The 12,261-nt window shown below is 41.3% G+C and overlaps 1 protein-coding gene across 1 annotated transcript in view; it reads right to left on the minus strand.

Annotated features, from left to right (window-relative positions):
- Positions 1–2,769: 2,769 nt before the first annotated feature.
- Positions 2,770–12,261, minus strand: part of B3GNT2 (UDP-GlcNAc:betaGal beta-1,3-N-acetylglucosaminyltransferase 2) — a 31,812-nt gene continuing 22,320 nt past the window's right edge. Inside the window, exon 2 of the mRNA XM_079941066.1 lies at positions 2,770–6,034. Coding sequence (XP_079797192.1) covers positions 4,832–6,025 — 1,194 coding nt within the window. The 5' untranslated portion in view covers positions 6,026–6,034 and the 3' untranslated portion in view covers positions 2,770–4,831. The remainder of the gene's footprint in view (positions 6,035–12,261) is intronic.

Genomic DNA, 12,261 nt, shown 5'->3' on the forward strand with positions numbered 1-12,261 from the left:
ACTCAAAATCGTAGCACACTTGAATGTCTCAATAGAACTGTTACAAAAAATAGCCCAGCCCCTCTACCCCCCGCCAGGGATGGAGGAGGGGTCCTTCTGACGCAAGTTTTCTGGACTGTTCTTCAGAGATGCCCCAGGGGCTGAGCTCCAGTTCCATGGTGCCCATTGGCTTAACACACACTCCTATTGGCTGTCTGCCTTCCCAACACCACTTCACCATGGACCATGCACCTGCATTTCCCAAAACACTAACCTGACCTAGAATCCTCCTCTTTACGATCTGTTTCTGGAAGAACCCCAACCAAGGGTAGGATAATATCTTTTTATTTTGATATAATTATTTTAAAAGAAGAGGTGGTTGAAGTTGGTACCAAGATCAGAGTTACTGATGGCCTTTCAATAGAATGGTTAGGAAAGCCAATTTGGGGAAGGGCTTGGATGATGAGCTAGAAGAGAGTGTTAGTTGAAGACAGGCTAGCGATGGGTTGTATACAGGATGGTAGGATTCCAGAGCAATGAGTGAGCCCATGCTGACACTGAGGATGCAAGTTCTTCATGTGGCCGGCTTACTGCTTGCGTAGGATGAAAGAGCATTTCCCTGATACAGGGCAGCTGTCGGGAAGCTGCAAGCACCATTGTTCAACCGCCTGGCCCCTGACTTCGAAATAAGCCCTTGGATTACAATCAAATTAAAAACTCTACTTCTGCTGCTTCAGCACAATCAATACATTCCCTTTCACAATGCACAACAGACAGGAAGAAAACAACTGCCAAAGCTCAGAAGCCACTACTATGGTTGCTTGGGTGAAAATTCCTAAACACAGATTAAAGTGAGAGAAGCAGGAAATAAACCCAAACAGGGCTCCATCTTTCAAATAAACCTAAATGAGGCTTCATCTTTCAATTTAAGGGCATACACACACACACACACGCATATACACACACTAATGCAGTACTTCAATTATTCTAAGATGTAATATTTCATTTTTTAACACCCCCACAATTGAGGCATATTGTACAATTGATACAAATCATATTGGGCTTTTTAGTGGTATATAAAAAGTACTGAATCTTACAATTAATAAATATGGAATTTCATATGTGATGTGAACAAACAAGATTTCAGGGCCTCCTTAAAGACAAAAGTGCCTCATTCTTGGCCTCTACCTTTCAAGATATTAAGGGCGGGCTTCCCTGGTGGCGCAGTGGTTAAGAATCCACCTGCCAATGCAGTGGACACGGGTTCTAGCCCTGGTCCGGGAAGATCCCACATGCCATGGAGCAACTAAGCTCGTGCACCACAACTACTGAGCCTGCGCTCTAGATCCTGCGAGCCACAACTACGGAGCCTGCGAGCTACAACTACTGAAGCCCGCGCGCCTAGAGCTTGTGCTCCACGACAAGAGAAGCCACCACAATGAGAAGCCCGTGCAGCGCAGTGAAGAGTAGCCCCCACTCGCCGCAACCAGAGAAAGCCCACGCACAGCAATGAAGACCCAACGCAGCCAAAAATAAATAAATAAATACATTTATAAAAAAAAAAGATACTAAGGGCAAAAAAACTTTCAAGTGTATTGAGACCTAAATAAATCATGATAAATATTTTAATTTTTCAGATTGTTAACCCTAATTAGGTAAAGCTCAGTTTCAAAATTACTTGGCAGATGACCCTAGCATTTAAAAAATAAAACTAATATAGAATTAACATAAAGGAAAAATGAATTTATCCTATAATCTAGACAGCCCAGCACATGAAGTATTTACTTTCCTGTTCTAAACAAGAATTTTTACTTCATCTGACATTTTTCTTAAGGCAAATCACAGAAAAGTTAACTTTTGGCCCAAGTAAAGGCTTCTTTCATTTCAGCTTTCCTGGAAGTGAAAATAAGCCATCCTTTACCCTCATAAATGCTTTCTTCCTTCCTGCATCTAAGGGAAACAAGATAACCCAAAACATCAGACTTCCAGACCATACCAATCAGGAGTAGAAAAGTAGTAGGTGGTCACCCTTTGGGTGCCTTTAATTCTGGATTCAACTTCAAGTGAGACTCAAACTTCCTGCCCTTCTTTTCCATTCTCTCTCAACCAACTCAAGAAAGGAAAGCAGGGTCAGGGATGGAAATGAGCCATTCTGGTCTCTTTCATCCTTTTCCTCTTAAGGTGTGGTTGGGTTTATGAAAAGTCCAAACTCTGGCAATGCTCATTTAGCCTTTTTGACCCTCAAACTCAAAAACCCTCAAACTCAAAAACAACATGACTTGGGAGTAACCATGAAAAAAGGTCCAAAAAGCAGTTTCCACTGAGGCCTCAGTTATTGAACAGTTCTCCAAGAATGAATTAGGCTGTGATGCTTACATCCAAGAGATGGAAGCTCAGGTGAGAATCCAGCTCATGGGCACCAAAAGCCCTTGCACGGGATCAGTCAGTACCAACACTGAGCCCAAGCATGTGAAAAGCTGTAACATCTAGTATCCCTTTGCTGAAAAGGGTCATCCCATGAGGTCGATGACCAGTGTTGTGGGCTCAGGTGACAACTGCATGAGAGCTTCTGTCAAATAAAGAAGAGCCAGAGAGCATCTCACCCACCAGACATTGTCAGCACCAAGGACTGATGTTCGAATAATGGCACATGTCAAGAAGAGGCTCACCAAAGGCCCTCAGTGGTCCTCCAAACATGTTTCAAAACCTGCTACATCTCTTCTTTCTCTGTAGACTTGAAATCTCAGTGAAGGAGACTCCCTAAAAGAAAAAAATTAAATCTTCCTCAGAGGAGAAATCTATTACTTAAGAACACATGGTCAAGTTACATGGACACAAGCAATTTGTGAACCAAATGCCTATGAATGCTCTGAGAGCTTCATTACTTGTCTCTAAACCTGAGGTGGTGATGTGGCCACCACCCTCTACTCACAACCACTGGAGCAGAGAGATCAGATGCAGGCACATGAACCCTTTAGAAGGACCAAGCTTACAAATCTTCAAACCCATATCACGTATCTGTGCCCTCATACTCGCTCACATGTATGGCCTCAACATTCCCACTAGGAGAGGACAGTGTGCTACATGTTCTCACAACACTAATCCTTCTGTTTCTGGAGTTTCATCCAATGCCTACTTGTTTTTAATTGAGCTTTAGCAGTTTCTTCTCAACAAAAGTCTAGGAAAGAAACTTGAGTGGTCAAAGCTGCTCCATGTTTCATCACCGTGGATACAAACCCCAAAATGGACGTGGCTTAGGATGATAGAATCTTTAAGACGCTGCTCCATTCCACTCACTCCATTTTCAGTGAGTATAAAGAGTTAAATCCTTTATACTCACTGAAAGTGGAAGCGTAAATAAGTATTCATACTCCTCCCTAAAGACTCTACATGGGAAAGCACTTTTAAGAATTTTAAATACAAAGACAGATGAAAAGGTATAGTTCAATATTACTGTAATAGTTTCTGGGGGAAAAAAATGGCCTATTTGGGGAAAATGTAATTAAATGCTGGAAACAGAGATTATAGGTTACACATTACACGTGACAATTAAAAATATGGTGACTTTATTTCCATCTTCTTACAGTCCCCAGTATCACATCTGGTAAGAATCTTCATATCTATAACACAAAAATGTCTCAAGAAAGCATGTTACAAGACAGTATATATAAGCAACAGTTTGGCAGAATTCTAGTTCATATCCCCCCCAAAATTTTTTAATTCAAAAATAACAATTAACTTTATTTAACATATGTTATACTTACTACTTAAAATACCATGCTCTAGTTAAATAATTAATCAACAACACTGTATACAAATAAAATATTACACAAAATATATTTAAGAAAATGTTTTGGTATTTGATCTGAACAATAAATAAAAACACAGGCACTTCTACACTGAAACAGGAAAGCAGTCACTACTCAGGATAATAATTTTGTATAAGCAACACGTAATCATGTGGCAAGAACAGAATTCTGCAGTTTTAAACTGACAAACCACTGATAAAAAGGTCTGCAACTTCAATCTTTTCACTTAAAGTTCAAAAGTTACATACGCTTTCCTGGTCCACAATGAAAAATCATAAACACAATATGGTTACCAGGGTCAATTCAATCTTCAGTTTGAAGATTATGGAATCATACCATTATTTTCAAATACTAAAAAAGAGAGAACTATCACGATACCACCCAGCAAATGAAATACAAGATAGTTAAGCTTCCTCCTTATTATGACCAAAAGACCATAACAAGATAAACTGGATGAATGTCACACGGTGATTCCCATTTTGCAAAACTGATTAGATTAACCCAAGGAAATGCTGGGGCAGCAGGAAATTTCAACAGAAGTTAACTTTTCCAGACTATTTAAAAAATTCATCCAAATTTCATGAAAATAAATGTAATTCCATTTCACAAAAAGCACTGAGTCATATATAACAGTGTCTTTGTAGCCAGTAGGTTTATGAATACCTAAATTGCAGATAATTCACTCATTATAATGGGAAATAGGATTACCATCATATGAGGGCAAAACAAAAATAACTTAACACGATCAGATTCCAGAAACATGATTTCAGATGACAAGGGGGACAAGTTAGAAAATAATGACCACTAGCCAGCAGGAAGGGTCAGAACCATTCGTCCTGTCATATCCTACATAAAAATTAGGATCTTCTGCTTTCCCTCTTCAGAAAGTACTACACTGAAAGGTTTAGAGGTCCTCATATGGATACTACTCATAAAGGCAGTTTTGATGGTTTTACATAGAAATTACCTCTAATGTGAGAGAACACAACATGGGAACTATTCGAGATACATCTTTCTATGCAAAATTTAGTTTTGTACATAATTTAGCAACTTAAATGAGCATTTTGCAACCGAGACCAAATATCAATCATCTCTTGAGGTTTTCTACTATGTACCAACATCAAACCTACATAGGAACAAATGTTATTCCTGTTTTTCTCTTCTATATCAAATGTCCTGAAGCCTTTGTGTTTCTCTGGAACGAGGCCAAGTTTCTGAAGGCACATTCCAGTATAAACGTCATCGATGGGGTAGAGAAGGACCTGGTCAGTTACATTGTATAGCCTCAGGGCCAGGTGGCCGGAGTACAGGAATCCACCTCCCCCTGCATAAGGTGGGTAGACGCCAGTGTAAACAACTTCCGGGATGTAGTACTTGAGTTTCTTATCCCGATGAGGTCCAGCATTGTGAATCACATCACCTATAAACAAATCTTTGGCTTTGTTCTTGGATAAGCTATTCAAGTAATTCAGGATGTGATGGGTGTTCACAAAAACATCATCATCACCCTTGAACACGAACTCAGCATTTGGGCAGGAAGTGCTCACCCACCTGAGAAAGAGTACTTCTTTCAGAGATAAGTTGAAGAAGGTGTCTCTGTAGTTCCACATAAGAATGTCTTGGTGTTTCTCACTCTCAAATTTCAGCATATCTGAAAGGTCAGGATGGTTGTCCTCTGGGGAGGTCTGGCCCAGTAAGAAGACTCGCACCACTGTTTGGTTCCCCATATTGGTTTCTTTGCCCCAAGATTCCCGAATTGCTTGCCTTCTGTCGAAATGTGAAGTAAGGGACTTAATCGCCAGCAATAAGAAGGGCTTCTTTGCACACTTATCAGGTTGATCTATAAGCAGTGAATAATTTCGACATCTCAAATACAACAGAAAGTCTTTAAATCTGTCTGGCAAACTGTCGAAACCTGAAACTACTGATGTGACCCTCAGGTCAGGTTCACAATAATTCAGATGGCTTATGTTGGAAAATCCGTATGCTTCCCCTGTCTGGTTGGCTAACATGTTCAAAATGGGATTGTACTTCCTGTTCAGCTTTTCTTGTTCCCTGTTCCAATATGCCTTGGGAGGGTCAGATATCTTCCAGAACTTGTCTTTGGGTATTATTACTTCCCCTTTTCCATTTTTTTCTTGGCTACTGCTTTTGGAGACTTCCACAATCAAATAAATGAAGACATTTACCATCATCAGGATTCCCAACAACTTTATTCTTCGACGTCCAACACTCATTTCTCATATCTGAAATAAAAGAGAGGAGCATTGTATTGATTAGATTATTATTAATTGCATTTGCTCACATGCCACTTGCCTCTTTTATGTCCCCCGGAATAGCGGTTTAGAGCACAGATTCTAGACTTGCACTGCCTGGGTTCAAATCATGGCCCTATCATCCTAGACTCAAGCTCTGTGACCTTGGGCAAGTTGTATGTCTCAGCTTCTCCATCTGTAAAATGGGGATACATAACCCATTTCATAGGACGGTTTTGAGAGCTATATGCCTTTATATGTAAGCTTTTAAAACAGTGGCTGGCCTATAGCTAGCTAGTGTATAAATGACCCTTAACGCTGTGGCTGTTTTGGACACTGGAGGGCAAAGATATGCATTAACTAGATAATTCACAGGTGCTTCAACTTCCTTGCTTACACAAGGACATATACAAATCAGTGTGCTGCAAACGGATGTGCTCACAATTCATAATAACAAATACAGTTTATATTTGTTATTATGGACATACCTGCACACACACATAACTGTATTTATGTGAGCTGCAACATGTGCAGTTCCATGTCATTTACTCTGATCCCCTATTTTACTCTATTTTTTTTTAAATGGTGGCCACAACCTTGAATTGTTTCCTGACCTTCCATTTTACAGATGAGGAAACCAAGGCAGAAAGATTAAGACACTTGCCCAGGGCTGCAGGGTTAGGAGGTGGAGGAGACACTAACCACACTGAATGTTCAGAGAGATGAAACCAGCTTCATACCAGCTTCATCCAAATCGCCCACAACTGAGACCAACCAAAATGTCATCAATAGAAGTTTGGATTATGAAACTGTGCTATATTCATACACTGGAACAACCCCTAACAATAAAGAGGAAAACTACTGCTACTAGCAACAACAGTGTAGTGAGGGAGAGAGAGACCTCAAACTCCATTTATGTTAGGTTCAAGAAGGTAAAATTAATCTAGGCCCTAGAAATCTGAAAGTGATAGGGGTAGGGGTTTTGAATGGAGAGAGTCAGGAGGGGCCTTCTTGGGTATAGAAATATACTGTGTATGTCTTGATCTGGATGAGGTTTCATGGGTGTATACATTTGTCAAAAGTCAAACTGTATTCTTAAGATCCCTGCTGTTTATAGCAAAGAAGGAAAAGAGAAATGAAAATGACATTTTAGTGAAATATCAAAGGCCAAGAATAGATTTCAGGCTGTAGGCAACAGAACAAAGAAAGAGTAATGAGATGGTCTGCTGGGGTTGTAACTGCAGAGTTCTAACACTAGTGAGACAGATGGCCCAAGAACAACCAGTTAGATAAGCTTGACATTAAAAGACAACCCCAAAAAGTGGAATGGCAATACTCGGTAAAGAATTTTCTTATCAGGCTGGGACCTCCCTGGTGGCACAGTTGTTAAGAATCCGCCTGCCAATGCAGGGGACACGGGTTTGAGCCCTGGTCCGGGAAGATCCCACATGCCACAGAGCAACTATGCCTGGGCACCACAACTACTGAGCCCACGTGCCACAACTACTGAAGCCAGCGAGCTCTAGGGCCCACATGCCGCGACTACTGAGCCCACGTGCTGCAACTACTGAAGCCCAGGCGCCTAGAGCCCGTGCTCCACAGCAAGAGAAGCCACCGCACTGCAACGAAGAGTAGCCCCCGCTCGCCACAACTAGAGAAAAACCCGTGCACAGCAACGAAGACCCAATGCAGCCAAAAACAAATTAAAAAAAAAAAAAAGAATTTTCTTATCAGGTTAATTCTACAGCTGAGAATTCATCCTCAGAAAAGAATCCCAAAGAAGTATTGCTTCTCAGGCAGGGTGCATTATCTTGATACAGGGAGCCTCTGAAGAAGGTATTGTTACTTTTATTCCCATTTTATACCTGAGGAAACAGATTTAAAGAAGTAACTGTGATAAGGGCAGAGCTGGAATCCTAGCCAAGGTGATGGGGGTTCTAAGACCACCATGTCAAATGGTAGCCACTCTTCTCTGACCTCTAGAACAAAATGGGTTTCTTTATTGGGGGGGAGGGCTGCAGTTAATAAACATTGATTCTTCTAAAATTTCAATACAAAATGTGAAAGTTCAAAAAGGATGGTGTGAAGGAAACAGTTTGGTATCACTGGAGAAGCATAGGATTTTTTTTTTTTAATTTATTTATTTTTGGCTGCGTTGGGTCTTCGTTGCGTTGCTGCGCGTGGGCTTTCTCTAGTTGCAGTGAGCAGGGGCCACTCTTTGTTGTGGTGCGCAGGCTTCTCATTGCAGTGGCTTCTCCTGCCGCGCAGCACGGGCTCTAGGCACGTGGGCCTCAGTAGTTGCGGCACATGGGCTCAGCAGTTGTGGCTCGCAGGCTCAGTAGTTGTGGCACACGGGCTTAGCTGCTCTGCAGCATGTGGGATCCTCCCAGATCAGGGCTTGAACCCGCGTCCCCCGCATTGGCAGGCAGACTCCCAACCACTGCGCCACCAGGGAAGCCCTGTTTGTTTTTTTAAAATTGAAGCATAGTTGACTTACAACATTATATTAGTTTCAGGTATACAATATTGTGATTTGCTACTTATATAGATTATACTCCATACAAAGTTATGATAAAATATTGACTATATTCCCTGTGCTGTCCATTACATCCTTGTAACTTATTGATTATGTATTTTAATCAAGGGTAGTGTTTATTTATTTATTTGTTACTATAAGATTTAAAAATTCACTGGGTTCTAACAAATAGTCTCAAGGCAGAAGTATTTGCCACGCTGAGAATGCTGTGAAGTTATCACTATGTTGAACAGCCCAGATTAGATCAATGGGAATTCACAAACTGTTTTGCGTCTCTTAAAATCTGTCCAGTAGATCCAAATCTAGTTGCTTGTATTTATCACTGCTAAATAGTTTCGGTTAAGGACATATAAGTAAAAGATGTTTTTATAAAACCAGTCCCTACACCATACCTTCCACTCCCCAAAGCCTCTACACAGCTAGAGAACATGGCAGATGATAAAGTTATGTGGGTGCTCTCAGCTCACCCAGGTAAGCAGCCTCCCATCACCACTCCATTCTCCCCTCACTTCTCAACCACTACCCACCCTCCAACCCTCAAGAATCCCACTACTGAGGTACCAAGAAAGGGCCTTCTTAAACTTCCTCCAAAGAAGGCGGTAAAAAAAAAAAAACAAAACCCACAAGATATTCCCTACTCCTTAATTATAGGTTTAAAGGGCCCCAAGTCACACACAACCTGAATAATCCATAAGTCTATGGTCCATGCCCTCCTTAGGTCAGCTCCTTTCAAGTGAGCCCCTGAGCACACCTTTTATGCAAACTGAAGGCCAGTACATCTTCGGCACCCTAAACCTCTTTGTTATGGGTCTGACTTGCCAGGACAGGAGAGCTCAAGTGGACACTTGGAATGTATTTGTGTTGGTATCTGATACAATTAAAGAATTAGTCATCTTATTAGCAAATAAATCATGGATAGTTTTAAGTTGGGTTTTTTTTGGCCTCCAGATTCGAGACAAAACACTTTCCAAAAACAAACCATTCTCTCTAAATTAGGATAACTTTCCTAAAGCTGAAGTAGCACTTGACCCAGTATCACTGGTCTTGCCCTTCATGTGAACAGGCTGAAAAGAGGACAAGGAAAAGTATGAGGGTGAACAGAGAAAGACTACAATGAGCAAGAAGATCTGGAAGGAAAAACAGCACACGCTATGAACAGCTAACTACTTGGCAGAAATTTTCAACTCAGAAAAGGAGTATGGATCAGTAGACTATTCCTGAAATTTCTACAGTAAAACAGGACAGCTTAAGGGAGAAAAAAAGAGAGGCACAGTACTTTTACATAACGGGTCGTGAAACCGTAAGTTAATTTTCCTAGGAAAAGATTCAGGGTGAATAATATAATTCCAGATAAATGAGCCAGTTATGCATCCAGACCTATGGATACCTGCAATCCAGACAGAACCATCTGAAATGACGGTGTGACGTTTCGTATCATGAAAAGCAACAATCCTTCTTTCAGGAATATTTTGAAGAGTGCATTAAGCTTGCTGACCCTGGCCAAGGTTTCCAGCTTTATCACGGCAATTCAGGCTTTTATTTCTGCCATCAAGACCCAGCCAGGACCTCCCATATTCTCGGCCAAGATTGGGCTTTGTGGCTCTCAAAGGGACACCATCCTCACCTTGTTTCAAGGATTCAAGTCCTTGATTCAAGGATTCCAGAACATTTCCTGTCCATTTCTCATTTGTGCCCCCTCAGGGAAGCTGAGAGGATACCACTTTACCAGGGAGAAAAAGAAAGGCTCCAAGAGGGTTATAACTGGGCTGCCTAAATGTCACCACAGAGTTAAGAGGTAAGGGCAAGATGACAGAGTCTTCTGGCTCCTAATCCAGGGCTTTTGGGATCTCCTCCTTTTTCTACAAGCCGTGGCCACATTCTTTTAACCTGGTCCAGGTCAACAGTGAAGTCTCAAGGGCTGGCTCAAGGCTGAAAAGACCCAAAGCACTGGGTCATGGTACATTTGGTTGTTACAAAGACTTTCCAAAGAAAGGGAAATTGGAGCCTAGAAGCTCCCAGCCCCACTTCTGACAAGGGGCCAGCCTTCCTTTTCTAAATTCCCAAACGTGCAGCTTGGGCTAAACTCTTACCACTATTTCTAAAGGGCATTTCTTCCAAACCAACCTGAGAAGGAAGGGTGGGAAAACCACCCAGATTCTCAATTATACATTTCCATCGAGTATAAATGTCAACTTTCATTTGTGACCGAGGCACAGTCCCTCGCATGAGAACTAGACTCTTACAATAAACCAAAGTTCATGGAAAGGAGGATAAAGCAGTGACCTCCATAAAAATATCTGTGGGAAAAAGCTCTCTGAATATTTGACTAAATATTCCCATTACAGACATAAAACCAATTCCGTGTCCTTTTTTGAGCAGGAAGTTACATTGCTCAAAAAGAATTTTGAGTAAGAAAACCTACCCTGAAGCTAGAGAAGATGTTATACAACCCTCACTGTGAAACACAGAATTTTTATTGTAACAGAAATAGAAAATCCCATATGCAGACAAAGAACAACCTTAGCTTTCACTTTGTACTTGGAAGTAGACTCTCCCCAACAGAGACTGAACAGTCTTAAAATTTCTAAAACACTTCAGTTAATTTTGTTTAACAACAACTTCCTTCTTTATTTTGCAATTAAAATATTTAGAAAGGTAGAGACACACACAAAAAAATTTGTGTTAGCTGAAAATGGATTATAAAATAGTACAGATGCCATGCTTAAACTATGTGAAAATCCAGATAAGATACCACACAAAAACAAAACCGGGTTAATCAGGGTGGTAGGATTATAGGTTATTTTCATATTCTTTAGTGCTGCCACACCATCTTCCCCCTTCAGCAGCCTCTACCACTCACATCTAGACTGCCTGGGACGGGGGCTGGGGCACGTCACACACAAATCCTAATGCCAGGTCCCCATTTCTAGAACCCACATCACTAGTCTGGGCCATGGCCCCCCAGTCCCAGACACTCCAGCCCTGTACTGGACCCTGCGGTGTTCAGCGCAGGCTCTGTCACAACATCCATCCCTAGATCACTGCACACCTTTCCGTGGGCCCGTGCTCTCTGCCTGAAGCCATCTATCAAGAGGACTCCTCAAAATAATAGTAAAATATGAACACTTAGGCTTTATTTTAATAAATACTTAGGTACCACTGGCTATGTGCCAGGCACCAGTGATGCTATGAGGCAGATACTCAGAGAGGAGATTTAACTTGTCCAAGGTCACACAGCTGGCAGATGGCAGAGCCAGGATTCAAACCTAAGCGGCTCCTCCTAAAACTCCAGCATCTGAGTTTTAAACCATGATACAAGTGAACACTGCAGCACAGGCTTAGGACGTAAGGAACTAAAAGGATGATGGTCTGATTTTCAATGGTTAATCTTCTTAAAAGATTATTTTAAAAACTGTTTTTATTTAAAATTTTAAAATATTTATACATCTGAACCCTCAAAACTACCATCAGTCAAAGTCAGATATGAGAGGTAGGGCAGGGTCATAAGTAACATTTACTGAATGGCTCTTCTGTAGTCATTTCGTTTCCCAATACGCAATCTAAACAATCCCAATGTTTCATTCCTGGACACTAGACTGGGAACCACTAAAGAGGATGGTCCTAAAAGGTTCCCTCCAGTTCTGAAAGTGAAGCGCTGGCCAGAAGACATTTGAATGTGGCC

This window comes from Stenella coeruleoalba (genome assembly GCF_951394435.1).
Source record: "Stenella coeruleoalba genome assembly, chromosome: 13".
Classification (NCBI taxonomy): domain Eukaryota; kingdom Metazoa; phylum Chordata; class Mammalia; order Artiodactyla; family Delphinidae; genus Stenella; species Stenella coeruleoalba.